The sequence below is a fragment of the Nestor notabilis genome, unplaced genomic scaffold (assembly GCF_000696875.1).
Source record: "Nestor notabilis isolate BGI_N333 unplaced genomic scaffold, ASM69687v1 scaffold33235, whole genome shotgun sequence".
Lineage (NCBI taxonomy): Eukaryota > Metazoa > Chordata > Aves > Psittaciformes > Psittacidae > Nestor > Nestor notabilis.
Genome location: NW_009931151.1, coordinates 13,602 through 30,678, shown reverse-complemented (window position 1 = coordinate 30,678; position 17,077 = coordinate 13,602). Strand labels below are relative to the sequence as shown.

The following is a 17,077-nucleotide window of genomic DNA, read 5'->3' as shown; positions in this document are numbered from 1 at the left end:
GGGCCGCCCCGTCACCCCCGGCGTCTGTGAGGACTGGGGAGGGGAAAAGATGGAAAGAGAGAGAAAAGGGATGGTATGATACGGCCCTTTGGGAGGATACTGGCAAATAAGCAAATTAAACAGAAAGAGAGCAGCATGTTGTCATAGCAACAGTGCAATTAAATTACTTTACTGTCAGCCATCATAATTTTCCTGTTTAGAAGCTCTTGGGACGTAACTTCCATTTGGAGTCAAAGTTGAGTGTGTGGCCTAGGTAGGCGATGCCAGTGCCCGCGGACACCAGCGATACTGGTGTTTACCTTCTGGCTGTGCTGGACGCTGTTTTGAAAGCTAGGAAGTGGGACCTACGTAAGTTTGGCCTCCCCGTGTTTATCTCTGCCTCGGTATTTTTTCCTCTTCCAGATACTTGTGTAAAACCACACATGTTCGCTGAGCTTGTTGGGTGATGGTGGGTGTTAACGGGCTTCTGTGCATGGAAGTTCTGTATCTTTTTAGTAATGGCTGCTTTGGTGTAAAGTGTTTATAGAAAGCGCCGAGGAACTTTCGTTTTCCTTTTTTGCCCTTTTGTAACAGCTAAAACTCTGTCATTTCTCCTTCCCAGAATGGATGTCTTTCCCTTTTTTCCTGTACATAGATGGTTCATTCAGTTGTTACCTGTAGTGTTTTTTTTTCCCTCTTCGTTTACAGTATTGACTGTGTGACCACATGACTTCAGGGAACTGCTGAGGATATGTTTTTGATACAGGGAATCATTTTGCTCTTGTTCAACATCTGTGCAGGAAGCTTCGTTGTTTTTAAATCCATTATTAACTCTCTTCAGTTTTTGTTTCACTGCTGTTCGCATTTCCAGACCTAAATCCTGGCAGTTCTACTGTATGGAGAAGCTAAGAGTCTGTCTCTTGCTTCTGAGGTAGAATTGATTTGCTCCTGTCTGCTTCTCTTGAGTTGGGCAGGTGCTTGGCTTCACCCAGCTTCAGAAGGGCTCAGGTCCTCCCAAATACTACTGATTGCAAGTGTCCCTCTGGGCCTGCTGGTGCAGTACCTTCTGCAGCTAGTCCACTGATCCCATGCCACTGATAGGCATCCCAGCAGTCTTTCTGACTCTGTTTTCTATCACATTTGAAATACAGCTCAGCTTATGTTGAAGTCTTCTCTGTTTACATACATTTTTAAAGTGCTCTATTCCTCTGGCGCTTGTTTCCCCATGTCTTGGCCCTGGTCCCAAAACTTCTGAGTGCTGCTTTCCCTCCTCCCTTTTCCCACCCTGCCTGGTTTTGAAGTTCTGCTGTCATTTCTGACTTTCATTGGAGCTGTAGTCACACTGGATACTTGTCTGCCTTAGCCTTTAGCCAGAGTGACTTTAATCACGGTGCTGTTGTATTGTCCTCAAAAGTGAAACAGCTGAATTTAATCTAAAGCAACTGGCCTCAAATCCCTCTATTTTTTATTTATTTATTTTTGTTTAGTTCACATGCTTTTTGAAGTAGTACAATAGGAGTATTCAATGATTTGATACATACACTCATCATACATACACTCATCATTAAAGGGATTTCCTGTGTGGGGCTTCACGTACCTGCAGAACTGTGGTGTATTGGGGTTCATTCCGTTGATTGGAATTGCTTTTCTTGTCACAGCTACAGATTATTTTACTCCACAGTTATGGATCAGTGTTTATGTGAGTCTATAATTTTTAATACAGATGGCAAAAGGCCAAGTGACCAGTTAGGGAAAAGCTGTCAAAATGTTATGCAGTATCTTTTTATGAGCTAACTTTTCTTTCTGTGTCTTTCTCCCTTTCCTTTGGATTCACTCTTCCAGGAGTTGCTGTCTAAATGGGTCCAGTCATGCCTCCCAGTAAGAAGCCAGAGGGCTCAGGAATTAGTGTTCCCAGCGGATTGAGCCAACGTTACCAAGATAGTGATTTATCCAAGGCACTTCATGATGACGAAGACCTAGATTTCTCTTTGCCTGCTATCAGATTAGATAAAGGGGCCATGGAAGATGAAGAACTAACTAATTTGAACTGGTTACATGAGAGCAAGAACTTGCTGAAAAGCTTTGGGGACTCGGTGTTAAGGAGCGTTAGCCCCGTTCAGGACATTGGTGATGACACGCCGCCGTCTCCTGCCCACTCTGACATGCCCTATGATGCCAAGCAGAACCCCAACTGCAAACCTCCTTACTCCTTTAGCTGCCTCATATTTATGGCCATTGAGGACTCGCCAACCAAAAGACTGCCTGTAAAGGATATATACAACTGGATCTTGGAACACTTTCCGTATTTTGCAAATGCACCCACTGGATGGAAAAATTCTGTGAGACATAATCTATCCTTGAATAAGTGTTTTAAGAAAGTGGACAAAGACAGAAGTCAGGTAAGTTTGGAACTATGGAAACTGATCTGGCTCTGAAAATCCTGACCTGCTAATCCCAGAATGTGTCTGTAACAGTGAAATGCAGAATATGCAACGCTTTTCCTGGTAACGTAGTTCATTAAATTCAGAGAGCCAACATTTCTTTAGTATGGCTCATTCTCATTTTATTAAATTCATTGTCTAGACATCTGTAAGAAAGTACTCAGGGTGTGTGTGTGTGTTTTTTCTTTTCCCCCCAGCTGGTGTCTTCATGCATAGTGGTTAAATATTGTTTTTAGTTATCATGCTGTGGTAATGGTTTCCAGCTATACTAGATGAATGTAATCATGTTATAAATAGGCTGCTTGCTGTTCTTGGCTTATACAAATGTATAGTGAAAGGGTATGCCTTATGTAAGAGTCCATTGCTTTTTTCCCTGGTATGTGTTGTAATCTGAAAAAGCTTCCCTTTCTCTTAAACAGACAGAAGTAGTTCTGAATTTTGGTTCCATTTCAAGCAGGTTTTAGAGAAACTCTTCAGAGAGAGGAGATAGGTCTGGCATCAAAGATGAAACTTGTCATTCATGGGAATTTCAGTCATTCTCTCCCTGGGCTCATGTAGCTCCTGTGACTGGTGCAGTGGCAGAAGCCTGTGGTGCACATTTTTGATTTTGGGTCTCTGTTGTCTTTGCCCGGTTTCATTGCTGAATCCTCAGCAGCATCTTCAGGAAGAGGCTGTGAGGAGGGAATGGGGAAGCGAGCCGGGCAGTGGAGGCAGCCCTTTGCAGAGCCTTCTGCTGCGTCAGTCTGCCTAGGAGCAGGTATCAGGTTCTGAAGGGGACCGTCTCAAGAAGCAGTGCTCTGGATGAATCTTTGGCAAAGTATGAGTATACCCATAAAAATATCAGCTTGCAGATTAATTTCACAGGCCTTCTCACAGGTTAGTGAAATAAATAGGTGGTAAAATCACATCACTGACTGACTGTCTCTGAAATTGGCTGACGATCAGAAAGTGGACACTTTCTTCTGGCAGAAACAATAGATGCACTCAACTTTCGTATTTCAGTGAAGTAAATGCTCTGATTGTCTTGTAACTGGTTACCCTGAAACTAGACTTCTGTTGGTGGTGCTGTTCTCCCTATTTTGTGTGTAATTTAACTTTAAATGCTGTGGAATAGGAGCTCAAGTAACTCTAGAGCAAGAGTCATACATTACCCTAAAGTAGCAACTTTTCATTTTAGATTTCTTACCTGGCTTTTCTCTGGAGTTTTCCTTTCTTTAAGCCATCGACACATTTGTTCCTCCTACCCCCCCTTCTTTTTCAGATGTTATTCTCTAGAAGCCACATATTGCTGATCGCACACTGTGTATTGGTATTTTTATCAATTATTTGCTGTGAAAGATTTTGTATGAAATTTAAAAAAACCCCAAGAACAAGTTCTTGAACTGAATCTTGTTTTGTGTAAACCAGAGTCTTAATTCTTGTTTGGATGTGAGACTATAATAACAAGATCCAGTCCCAGCCCATAAGAAACCTTCACCCAGTATGTTTCAGAAACACACTAAACGCTGTAACTGGCAGGGTATGTGTTTAGCATTGCCATTTGTGTTTTGTTCTATTCCTCTTCCTCTGTTTACAAGTTGACTATTTAGATTACAGCTTCCTTCCTATGAGGAACTTGTCTTCATGCCTATCTGTCAAATATCCGGCAGGCTGCTGAGCTCGTATGAACAATACCACGACGTGCTGCTTCTCCACAGGGAAGTGGCAGAGCACAATGCATGACTAGTCACCTGTATCTTGAATCTGTGATTAGAGCCATGGTTACATAGCTAGACAGCAAGGTGTGGTGGGAGGCCTTGCCTGTGTGAATAGCGAGGTGGGGTTTTACTCATTCCTGGAAAATCCCAGGTTATGAGAAAGAATTTCCTCTACCTCCTGGATATGCTAATAACTGCAGGTAGCCAGCATTACGGTGAATGAGATGAGAATCTCAAACATACAACACACCGAGGCAGGCCGTTTAAATCCCCTGCTGGGTTTTTCTTGTGTCCTGGCCAAGGGATGTGGCAGACATAGTCCTGAGCACAGAACTGGCGCTTGGTCGGAGTTGCTGAATCAGGTGCTTGACAGCTAATTGTGGACTTGGAAAGCAGTAAATGTCAACTGCTGGCTTTGAAAATGCCTTCATGTGTGTGCACACGCACACTTGGGGTTGATTCGAGTACTTTGCAGCAAGCATCTCTGCTGTTCAGAAGGAGGTGCCCATTTGAAGGGTTCTCTGGTTTTAGGCTGGGGCTTGGGGCAGGGGAGGAGAGGACTCTTCGAGGAATCGTTTTGTGCTGCTTCTTCCCCTTTGCAGCTAGATTCCACAAATTGCAGGTTTGGAGTCTGCCTGTCTTACTGTTTTTATGTGGGGAAAAAAAAGCATTTAGCAAATGGCACATTACGGAATGCTAACAAGATAGGCTCTGAAACATGTACAGTATGGGGGGAAGGAGTTAATCAGTGCTGGGAATTGCAGGCATTTGCTGGTTGATGTGCATTGACACATTGTGAAAAGCTAGAAGCTTTTCCTCTCTAACTTTTGCTTTCCAGTGTTTGTTTGTGTAGCCTTTCAGTAATCGTTTTTCTAAAAAAAGTTCTGCTGAACACTTAATTCTTTTTTGAATTCCCTCTGCATAGTAGTTTTCTCAATCTTGGGTTCCACTAATTTATATTCATGGGGATAAATATGTATTTAATAGCATGCAGCTTTTTCTGCTTGCATATGAATGCTTGCATTTCCTGGAGAGAGATCCTTGTAGCAGAGAGTGGAGAAAGAAAAGAAAGACTTACAGGGGCTGCATCATTTCAGTTTTTGACTTGCCCTGTGCTTGTGCGTTTAGGTCTGGTGTGGAATGCCAGGAAAAGACATTTTTCTCTTTGGATATGTTTATGCACTGCTACTATTCCACTTCAGCTGCAGTGCCGTCGGGCTTACCGGGCAAGCCGACAGAGTGACTATTCATGTAACTTTGCGATGAGGCTGATCTCCTGGATCGAGACGGAGAGCCGGGTTGAAGAAGGGAAAATGCTGAGCCCTTGATTGTACAAACCTCTTTGCATTGAGCTCAGCAGTTTAATAATAGTTGGCCAGAGTATGAAGTATCACATGATGGGGAGTAGATGAGGAGTTCCCTGGCTTTGTTTATACTGCCAGACCTGTGAATTCAGTCGTTCACATTAATCCTATTGTGAATGTACAGATCTAAATGTCCTCTAGTGTGTGTCCCATTTAGTACGGCCCGTTAGCCCATGACTTCCCTGACTTCCCTACCATCTGGTCCTTGGCTATAGAGAGGAATTTTTCTTGTATATGTGTCTCCAATAGCAACGAGTTTGCAGTTGATATGGAAAGTAAGCAGTTGCCCTAGCAACGGAGTTACTGATGTGGCAGCTTCTCTGCTTGCAGGGAAAGGGCTAAGCTAGTTCAGACCCATTATGTAGGTTTGCTGTAATTATAGCTGCGCCCACTAGTGCTGCTCTAGCTAAGGGTCTGTTGAAAAATTTTGTTATAAAGCCCTATTTTTTCCCCCCGTTGAAGATTCGTATTATTCCTGTAGGGATTCCTGAGTTGAACAAAGGCTGGTAGAATTGTATTTTCAGGGCACGTGATATGTCTCTGCCTTTTATGAATGCAAACTTTCTTGATCGTTATTATCAAATGAGTGGATGAGGGGAAAGGCTGTTTGACCTTGTTGGTTTCTGTGTAATTTTTTTGTCTCAATGAACAGCCCACTGTTAGAGAAGCTGGGCCGAGGATCTCGTCCCATGCTCCTTTCTGCTATTCTGTTGTCTTTTCCCCTGTCTGTGCTTCTTCAGGCATCCTTCCTATCAAGAGGGTTCCTCTTTGTGTCTGCTCTGCGTTGTCTGAGAAAGGGAAACGCACACATGCTCCTGGCTGTGTGCGCGCTGGAGAAATTAAAGTGTCTTAAATGTTTGTTTGGCACTCGTACTGAGGGACGTCTTAATAAAAATGTAATGAGGGTAAAGGATATGTTTATGGGGACGGGAGAAGAAAATTCCCCTAGCTTGATGTGGAAGTTATTCTTAGAAGTACGTGGTCCATAACTGGGTCATGGAGATCCAGCCAGGCTCCTCCTCCGTCTGGAGCAGGCTCTGAGATGTAAGGACTCCTGAGTGGTCCTTGGGCTCTGTGAGAGCCAATATCCGACTTATCATCATCTAATGCACTGCCTCACCTAAGGGCTCTCTGCCAGGACTCCTGGTGAGAGCTGTGGGGGACTCTTTGGGTACAGGAGACTTTTCAGGACTCCCTCCTGCCAAGGTCTTTGACGGGGTAATGTCTGGGCTTTGACAGGTAAACCCCTGCGTACCTGCAGAAAGTGCTAGTTGGAGTGAGAGGAAAAGGAGCCTGCTTGTTCTTTCTTAGAATCTCCTAATCCAATCTGCATATACACAAAGGCCAGGGACCATGGATCCTGTTCTTCCTCTTTCAACATTATTGTTCAAGAAGATCTCCTGTGAAAGCATGGTGGCACTCTGGGGATAGAAATGATCTCCTCTGTTTTTAATATTGTTGTCACCTAGACTGACCCAAATAACACAAGCATCAGAATTTCACCACGTTCATAACATTTGGTGGAGCTGAAGTGGAAAAAACCCATCAGCAAAACAACCCCTCAGATTCATGTTAAAGACTTCAGATAATGTTGACTCCATTAATAAAATTATGTCCTAAATAAGTGGTCCAGCTGTTAATTTGCCAAATTGTTAAAAGGAGATGTTGTTTTAAGCTGCAATTCATCTAGTTTAAATCATTTTTTTTAATACTTCAGTCTGTCATACTAAAAAGCTGTCTAATATCAGAAATTTTCTTCTCAAACTGGTACGTGGAGAAATGAGGATCATCTTATTCCAGAGCAGTCATAAAAGTTTCTAGAACCACACTGTAATACAGAGTTTCCAGGTATCAGATGGCTTATGGAGAGCTTTTCTTGAACCCTTTCAGTTTTGTTTTTGAAGTACAAACCCTAGGAATTACACAGAATATTTAAAGAATATATTTCCTAAAGCTGTACTTCCATTTCACTGGCTTTCAGCTGGTTGACTTTACATCAGAGCTTACTCTTTGCCATGGAGTCTGCCTGTATTAACTGGTTTAGAGCTGTGCAAAGCATGGTCAGGTTTTTTTTCAAGTAATGATGAAGAGCTGGCAATATCCGGAGAGTCCTGTGGACCTTTTATCTAAGGTATTTACGTTATCTTGCTCTTGGTTAAGATAGTCCATGGGCAGGCACCCTGCTGGGTAACTGTGGTGTTAGTTGCAGATTGACAGGCTATTGACCTATCCGGGAGGACTGGCTGCTTAGGTTAAAAAAATCCAAGTAACTGGCCATGTCTGTGCTTCTAACCCAGAGCAAAAGCATATAAAACCATGTTTAGCAGCACTGAAAGAGCCCAGACAAGAAAGAAAGAGTGAGCCATTTGGTTTGAGGTGTGGTGGGGTTGATTAGTCTGTTTTTCAGCTATGGTTGCATCTCCCTTGTTCCTGGCTGTTTGCTCCGACACCTTCCTGGCTCATGAACTCTTGTATTTCTGTGACAAACCGTGGATCTGGTCAGGGATGTGATCTGGCTGGACTTCTGTCTTTCCCTCTTTTTAATTCTTGAGTTGCCTTTCAACTTAATTCTCTGAATCAGGTCACAGGATAGTCCAATAAACAGTTGTGCCAACACAATGGAGGAAGTAGAGGTGATGAGGAGGGTGGGGAATACTTGGAGTTGCTAAGGAGGCAAGCCATTCCTGGCAGCAGAAAGGCCTGATAGAGACTGGCAGCTGCAGGGGGAGTTGGTGCATGACTGCTTGCTGGGGTAATGGATGTGGTCCCCACCACAAGGTGAAGGGTAGGGTGAAATGAGAAAAGAAGTTTAAATACAATGGGGGGCTTTCTTCTGCTGGAGACATTTCTTTTGGTTTTCTAGGAGCAGGGCTGTGTTATTTGTTGCTCAAATGGCCTGTGTTAGTGGCACTTCATGGTGTTTTACAGCTGATGTAAACTGATTAAAATCTGGGCTGCTGCCATCAGGCCTGGTCCCTGCCCAACCTGGCTGCTTTTTCCCTTTCCTGGGGGACTGAACTGATCTGGGGCTGTACTGCCGGCCCCTCTTGAGCTCATAGTGACATGTGTGTCACCATGCAATGAGCAGGCTGAAAACTATTTGTGTTAATTTTTGTTTGGGTTATTTTTCAGTGGGCAGTTTGGTTGGGAGAGTTTCAGCTCTCTGCTTAGGTCATGGTCACTGTGGTCAGAGGAGCACCAATGTCAGCACAGGCCATGGGCTCAGCTCTGCTTAATGTGGCATGAAACCATGCCTGCAGCTTTTGGCCAGCTCAGAGCTGACCTGGCAGCAGGAGGGCATGGGGAAGGGGTGGGAGATACTCTTTCCTTTGACATTGCTTCAGTCACTTGGGGTGCTTGTGTGTTCAATCAGATACATGCTTAGTGCTGGACTGGGCCCGTGCATGGGTGAAATGGTACTAAGAAAACTACACAGGGAAGTGCTTTTGTCTGGTGTTTTCTTATTTTCTCAAGGTTGGTTTCTCCTGCCCAAAGGTCTTAATATTGGCAGTAGAGGTGGCTCTCAGTGGAGCTGTGCTGTGGATCCTCTGAAAAGCTATCATGGAAGAGGGAAGGCTGTCCATAAAATCGGTTGTCAGGCTTTTCTGTGCTGCTGTCTTTATGTCCTCATCACCACTCAGGTTTCTTCCTAATTGTCAAAGAGCTAATGAATTGCTGTTGTCAATGCCAGCAAAGGAAGCACAGATCCTGGAGCTGTGCTCTGCTTTGAGTGCAGGAGGCCTCGTTGATGACGGGGCTGAAGTACATGTATACACATGAGTGCTTTGTGTGTCCATTAGAGAGCACTGGCCTGTGGGGGATCCCTGTGAAACTCCTGTGGCAGTAGGCAAGACATGCCTCTGAGCACCAGGCCTGCAATGGCGACTGCGCTACTCCAGTTGTGGCTGAACACCAGAGGTGAACCGGGCTTGCTCGTCTGGCCAAGTGTGTGTTCTTCTGTCTCGCACTTCAGTTCTTCAACAAAACATCAAAGAATCCATTTTAATTACCAGATACGTGTCCCTTAGACGTCCTCCTTCCTTTCCTAAAAGGGAAGTGAAGTGTTTTACGCTGACTGAAAGAGCACAGCAAATTGTGCTGCCTGGCTTCTTTTCCTGGGTGAGGACCTCGTGAAAAGGCATTTAAAGGACTTGATCATAATTGAGCAGTTGAAAATAATTGAGGAGTTGAAAATACTCTTCAGGCAGCCTGAAGTAGCCTTTGAGTTGCTGGAGAAGCTTCTTTTCCTTGCTCTGGTTTCAGGCAGTTGCTGCATCCCACTCGCTGACCCAGGCAGCTGAAGCCTTGGCTCATTCCTGCGGTAGCTCTGCGTTTCTGGTAACATTATTCATGCTGTCCTGGTGGGGTGTAAGGAGCAATCTCCAGGCTGCTCATACCTGTTCCTTTGGTGTTATTTTCAGCTATTTGCTGTGTTTTCATCATAAATCTGGTTAAAACACCTGGATGATCCAGTGTAGCACAAGCTGGAATCCTTGTGAAAAAGGGACCTGGTGTGACTATTTTTAATTTAGCTTGTTGATATTTGTGTGCTGGTCGGTGGTGGCTTAGCACATAGAAATAATCAGCTGTCATTTCAAGAGTGGGAAGACCTAGATGAGGTCGTGGTGCAAGTACTGTATGTAGCTGTAACAATGCAGTATGTTATGATGCAGTTAGTCTTGTGAACATGTATTTGCTTAAAAAATCCCCACATGGCTGCTTCTGGTTAAGATTTGCACAGTAAGCATCTAGGGAAGTACTGCACTGCATGCTTATATGTATTTTTTAAGCTAATAAAGATATCTGTCCTTAAGTATTTGCTTTTATCTTCTGATTCATGATCTGATATTTTGACCCAGTATAAGTTAAGTCTTCCGTCTAGTAGGTAAAGGCAGATGCTGAAGAAAGTTTGCTTTGATGAGATGTATATGAGTCTCACTGGTTTTCTGGTACTTTTGGTTAAAGTCAGTTTAAGAACAGTGGGGTTTTGCTTTCTTCAGTAGTAGAACTGGCTTGTTATGATTCAGTATTTAAGTTTTGGTCTCAAGGAAAGAAACTGTTTAGTTTTGCTTCCTAACATCTGTCATTTGATCTAAGTCCCACTTAGTTTCAGTCCCTTTCCCAACCATTCCCCTCTGGTATCTCAGAGCTGGCCAAAAGCAGGGTACCTGCTCAGCTCCAGAGCTGGGAAACTATTGCATGTGGGCTGGGCGAGAGAGGAGGTGCCAAAGCTGATTGTGTGGCCGTGCATAAGTGACAAACAGGAGAGAAACAGGCAGCTCATTCAGGTGTGCTTATAAGTCCTTGACACTTGTGCTCTTTAAAGGTAAAATGGATCCTGTATGTCTTCTTGAATACTTACATCAATCTTTTGTCTTAGTTTTTCTGACTTACTCTGGTGTGTGTTTTCTCTGGTTTGGAAGAATTCAGGCACAGAAGTAGTACCCTACGTTTTCTTTAATCGTGGGATAAAAGCAGCCCTTGTGAAGGAGCAGATGTGTTATTGCTGTTGGTCAGTGGCCCTGTGGATAGCTGCTGGGACACTTGCCGTTTAGTCTGGCTGGCCTGGGACTACCTGGCCTTGTGGATGAGGGCAAGGAACACCTTCCTCACCTGTGCTGCTTTTAGTGAGAGCTTCCTGAGATGTTTTCCCTTTGAGCAAAATCAGTGTTGAGGGCTGAAGTTCACAGCGATTCTCACCCTTAGTAACCCAAGAGAGTGCAGGATGCCTCAGCTCTGCCACACACACAATCGTGTCCATGATTCCTCTTAGCCTACCTTAGGATCTTAACTGCTTAAGTGGCTGGAGCTGCTGAGAATCCTAGTGAGATACTACACCTATGCCATGCTCATCATTGCTGCCATATCTGGTCATTTAGTGCAGATTATTGCAATGGCAATAAAACTGTGGTTCTCTTTTCTGGAGAATAACCATATTTATAACAGTCTGGATGCTGACTAGATTTACCTACTTGTTGGCAACTCAGCTGGTTTCTAAGAGATCCTAAATTTCTTGTAGCTGTAACTGGTGTCAGACTCATTGGTGACAGAGGTCATGCAAGATAAGCAGCAGTAGGGAGAAAGGAGTGACTTTCCTACTTTGACATACTTTTTTCCTTCCTGAATTCTTGGTAGGTCACTATTGGCCCTTCTCAGCCTGGAACATTGTTTTCTTCTGTTACCCACCAGTTTGGACTCCTGACTTGCGAGGAGCTGCGAGGAGCTGTTTTTGATTTAACTTTTGGGTAAACAACAGCAGAATGGGGACTGAGGGCTGTGGAAAGTAGCAGTTGTGGCCATAAATGATGCCTCTGGATCTTTCTCAGTTATCCATAATAGTAATTTTGGAGACAGTACATTTTAATTCGTTAGTTATGTTCTTCAAATTCCTTTCTGGGTGTTACGGAAACTTTGTCCTGTGAACTCTTGTAGGGATGTGTGGTAGGATTCATTCCAGGGATCTTAAATGTGGGTGGGTTTTTCTTTGCTGCAGTAGAAAAGAAACCAAATAGCTGCCCTTAGCCAGTGACTTAAGATACCAAAACACTATCTACAGCATGCTGAATTGCTATATTTCATTGCAGCAGTGAATGGTAGCAATTTGCCACTAGCTGAGTACTCTCAGGATTTTGAAACGCTGGCGTAACTTGCTGAAAGATGGCTGTTGGTAAGCAGAGGAATGAACGGGCTTCTGTATGGGGAAGTCTCAATGGCATGGAAAAGTGTCTATGGCAGTGCATGGAGCAGAAACTTATTGATGGGATTTTGCATAAGAGAATCTAGTTGAATGCAATCTAGTTGAATGCTGAATTCACACTCATTCAAGCTATGAGCAGAAAATTAGGCTTTGCTCCAGAGCTATATTTATGAGATCCCATGGCTGCCTACTGTGGGAGAGTACTTACTCACTGAGATGAAGCTACTATTGTAAATGTTTTTCTGAGTTTACAGTTGAAAACAAAAATGCCTACAGTGCAACTTGTAGGGGCTGTGGGTTAATGCAAGGCTAGGGTTAGGTATCCTCCAGCTTTCATTTATGTATTTTTTACCTCTTTTCTTCATCCTTTAGGGTGGGGAGTGGGAGCACACCTCTCCTTGGGTTATGTGTAAAAGCAGGGAGATCCTTCATGTAATGCTCTGGTTTTAAATTAGGTGGAGAGGGGTAAACATCACTGTTAAGGTTAAGTGATACAGAACATAATAAACTTAGCAGTTTATTATGTTGGGGAGAAATAACTAGTTCTTGCGTGGTTCATCTTTAGGAATGAAGTCCTGTTGCCATGCAGGGGAAGCTGTGTTTTCAAGATTCTCCTCTGTACCACTGCCTTGCTGTCCGCGTGCAGCCTTCTCCAGCCTCAGAATAGCACAGAAGCACTGCATTTCTAGAGATCCTCACTGCTCTGGGGAGCACTTCGAAGGCTTTTGGAGAGGAGTGTTTGACAGCTTTAAGAACTGCATGCTGCTGGCTCAGATGGAGCTACAGTTACACTTAGAGAGAAAATGGTACAGAGCTCCTGGGTCAAAAGGTATTTAGTTCTGCAGGAAACCCCTTCAGAGATTATATTTATTTATAAATGTAACTGGAAATAATGACATGATTCTTACTTAATTCTACCCTTCCTGAAGTACTTCAGGACTAAGAGAGCTGTAGATGAATAGACTTAAGTACTTTGTTGGCTTGCATAACTAAGGTCAGAAGAATGCATAGTGTGTGCAGGAAATGCAGGTTTTCAGTCTAGTTGGGAGAGGTGGATGTTGGTGGGGCAGGATGTGGATGAGATGGCTGGAAAAAAGACAACTGCTGGCACTGTTAGCGATGCATGGTTTGTTTTGAAGCAGCCAGGTGAACTTGTCCAAAATGGTGGGTTTTTTTTTTCCCTGTTTTGGCAATTAATGTAATGCATTAATTGTTACATAATTACCCTGTTGCACTGATTTATTTGGGTTTTCTCTTTCTTACTCTCCTTCTCTAGGGATGAATGTTTCACCCCCTCAATGTTGAGGGTTAAATATGCAAACCTTGATGTTGCAGAAGAGGGTAGATTGGTTTTTTACAATTTTATGGGAAGTTCTAATACTTCGAAGATTCTTGGCTGCATGGAAGAGAAAGAGGAAAGAAACTGTCACAGAGACAAATTGCACAGAAGACTCACTATGGTGCTAGCTCCCAGCTATTGAGACAAATGGGATTTTATTGCTCAGGCTGTACCTCCTTTTCTGCTTAAATGAATTTATTTTTGTATCTATCTGTATATGTGTATGTGTGTACACAAATGTATTTTGTATATAAAAAAAGTTATATGGTCATATAGGCTTTTAGATCATCCAAATGCTTTTAAGGTGAAATAGGAGCAAAAAGTAGTATGGATTGGGGTGTCATACAAAGCTTTCTATCTACTTGCATCTCTGTGTTAGGAAAACAAGATGCTTCCGTAGTGGTGCATCTCTGCAGAATTTCCTTGGGACGAATGTGTTGTGTTGCCACAACTGGTTACCAATTAGTCTAAACAGTTCACTCTGAATTAAGAGTCTGACTAACTGAACCAACTCTCTTGCTTTTTCCAAACCAGACTAGCACTTAAAATTTAGTGAAACACCTCCACTTTGACTAATTTTTTGTTCTTTCAGGTTTTGCTAAAAACACCTGTAAGACTTCACTGCCTTTTGGGCAGTGCTGCTTTTGTTCGGAGGAATAAAGTTCCTTGTTCTTGGCTTAGCAAGTCTGCTTTGATGTGTCATTTGCTGTTGGCTTTTAGAGCTGAGGAACTGGAATTTGGAAAAGCAGAAATGTAATTATGTCCCTTTCCATTAAGAAACAAGCCTGTTATTGTTTGATTAAAAAATACAACATTTTCATTTAGAAAGCTTTGATTTTAATTTGTAGCATTGAAATTATAGGAAAGATCTTGCTTTCTTGTCCTGTTTTTCTGCTGACTAGGAAAAAAATGGGAAAATGTCCTCCCCCCAGCTAAAATGCTTGTGTTATTTTAGTTTCAAAGTAAACATGCTTATGATCTAACCACTTTTGCTAATTACCATCTGCTCCTTCACCAGCACTCGAGTCCCACTCACCCTCCAGTGTCTAGTATGCCAAAAATGTGTTTGGCTGGGCTTGAGCTGACGGGACGAGAGTCCGTGTCTTAATTATGGTAGAATTATCCACTTGTGTGCCACATCAACTTCAATTTATTTCCCTTGCAGTTTATAAAACAGGGTTCACAAACTTGTTGCTGGTTTTGCACTCTGAGTCTTTTAATTTTTATACATGCATTAAAAAGGTGAGGAATTTGCTTCATCAGTAGTAAACTCTAGTTTTTTTCCTGTTTTGACTATCTGTCCATTCCTGTTGTTTGGCATCAGGTTGAACAATAGAACAGTTCCAGTGCTGGTCTAAATAGCTTTTCAGTCCATGCCACACGTAGCCCCAGCTTTCTCGCACTCTGTACAGGGACATGCTTTTGTTTGGAAAGGGAGGCAGTTCTGTAATTGCCCAAATAAATTCTCTGTATTTGTGTTGCGTGACTTTTAAGTTAGACCAAGTAATGTTAGAATGTAGGGGTGGGTGTGCATGTAGTAATACAAATGGATATGATAACGATGGTGTGGGGGGCTATTTATATAGAGATACGGACCTTACAAGTTTTGAAATTGGCTTAAAAGTCATGTAATTTAAAATAATGGGGGAGGGTGCGTGCACCTTATTTTAGAGCCTTTAAGATCTTTTTCAGGATCTTGTACAGAAGTGAAGACAGCTAGAAATACTTTGGTTTGGTCCCTGTGACCTGTCCCGTCCCCATGATTTTGCACCACCTCACGACTTTCTGATGGAGACATCTAGAATCCCAACATGCTAAAAATGCTATGAATTGGCAATATTAAAGCCAGATTCTGGATGTTGCAGTAAGTTGTAATCTGTCAGGTTTCTTTCAGCCTCTTGGTGGTGGTGTGTTTAGTATTGCCCTGGAGAGTCTTTTGCAAGGAGAACAGAGCAACAAATCATTGGTCAGTACAGCGCAGATGTCAGCATCTGTGGTCACTTGGCACAAGTATGAAGAGAAGAAGGACCCTTCGGAGGGTGCCAGCCATGGGCTGGTGCTTTGGCACTGGTATATCTGGCTTGCTTTTGTGAGGCGAGTAGCAGTGGATTTTCACACCACTGGCATGCGCAAGGGCTGGTTACTGTTTTACAGCAGGACTTGGTTCATCGTGTAGCTCTGAAAGGTAAAAATCCTACTGTCCAGGTTTTTCATCATCAGGATGAATGAAATCAATTTTAAAGTGCCCCTTCTTTTTTGCTTAGCCTTCAGATAGGGCCTTCAGCAGTTTGGACATCACTTTCTAGGTACATATTTTTCTCTGTGAAGGAGTTTGTATGTTATTTTTGGTTGCTTTTCACATTCAGGTATTCATTTATGATGGCTATTTTTGTAATTTTTTCCTTCTCTTAGTTCTCTCTCTCTTCATTTGCATCATCTAGAAATGGAACCGTTCATAACGCTTTTCTGAGGAACGTGTGGAATGGGCAGGTGCTTTAAATCATCATTGCGCTGTGCTGAAAGTGCATTTGCATTTCGTAAAAGAAAAAAGTTGCAATCTCTTTTGAAGCAAGATTTTTATTTGTAAACCATCTGCTATTTTTGGTGTGTCAAACATGAAGGCTTCCTGTGTGAAACCGATAGAGAAAAGATCACAGGAGACCTGGAGCAGTGACTCAGGTCACAGCAGGCCTGTTTGCTTGGCACCTGTGTCATCAAAATAGCCTTGCTTTGGCATCCTTAAATGAGATTTTCTTTTCCTTTAGATGGTAGATCTGTTCAAAGGCATATTTGATCATGAATAATTTGGAGGAAAACAATTTTCCATCCTTCTGAGAATATCATACATCATCTCCTCCTTGTTAGTTCTGAACTCTTCACAACATCAACATCTGATGTTGGGCAAGTTGTCAATTCTCATTACTGGAGTCTGCTCAGAAATTGTTTCTCCCTGTTTCCTTCCACTTCAGGCATGTTAAATTAGATAAATTCATACACTGATGTTTAATCACTGAGCACTAATAACCCTCCTGCAGTATTGATCAGCAGCCTCTTCATATATGATGATCAAAAAGAGTAATAGTTGCTAGTAAACACTGAGGACTGGGAGGGTGAAGACTGTGAGTTAGCCCAGAGTAGAAGCTGATGCAGCTTTTTGAATTTCCAGAGGTTTCTAGATGTGTTGTCCTCTGTTTTTACCCTCCCCCTGCTCCAAACTCAGTTTCTCTTTCGTTCTCAAGTTCAAGCCAAGGAGGGGACTATGGCTTTGACAAGTACCCCAGTCCCTCTTCTCAGGGCTGCTGGTGCTGCTGAGGTTATCTGTGGTCTGGTTTTCCCAAGGATCCTGTCATTTCTCCTCCTCCATCTCCCGGCACGCTCAGAGCGCATGCTGGCTTCCTGTGCAGCCCTGTTTCATGGGGTCTGCCTGCGAACACTGCGCTTGAGAATGACTGCATGCGAGGTAATTCAGTTAAAAAGAAGAACCGGGGAAAACCCAGGTAGGCAGGGCTGCAGCGTGTGGGTTGAAAGCTTTTTTTTTTCTCCCCTTCCTCCCACTCTTT

The 17,077-nt window shown here is 43.1% G+C and overlaps 1 protein-coding gene across 1 annotated transcript in view; it reads left to right on the top strand.

Moving 5' to 3' along the window:
• Window positions 1–1,835: 1,835 nt before the first annotated feature.
• LOC104406681 (forkhead box protein N3-like) overlaps window positions 1,836–17,077 on the top strand; it is a gene marked incomplete at its 3' end in the record, with an annotated part of 27,909 nt that continues 12,667 nt past the window's right edge. The window contains exon 1 of the mRNA XM_010015750.1: window positions 1,836–2,378. Coding sequence (XP_010014052.1) covers window positions 1,836–2,378 — 543 coding nt within the window. The remainder of the gene's footprint in view (window positions 2,379–17,077) is intronic.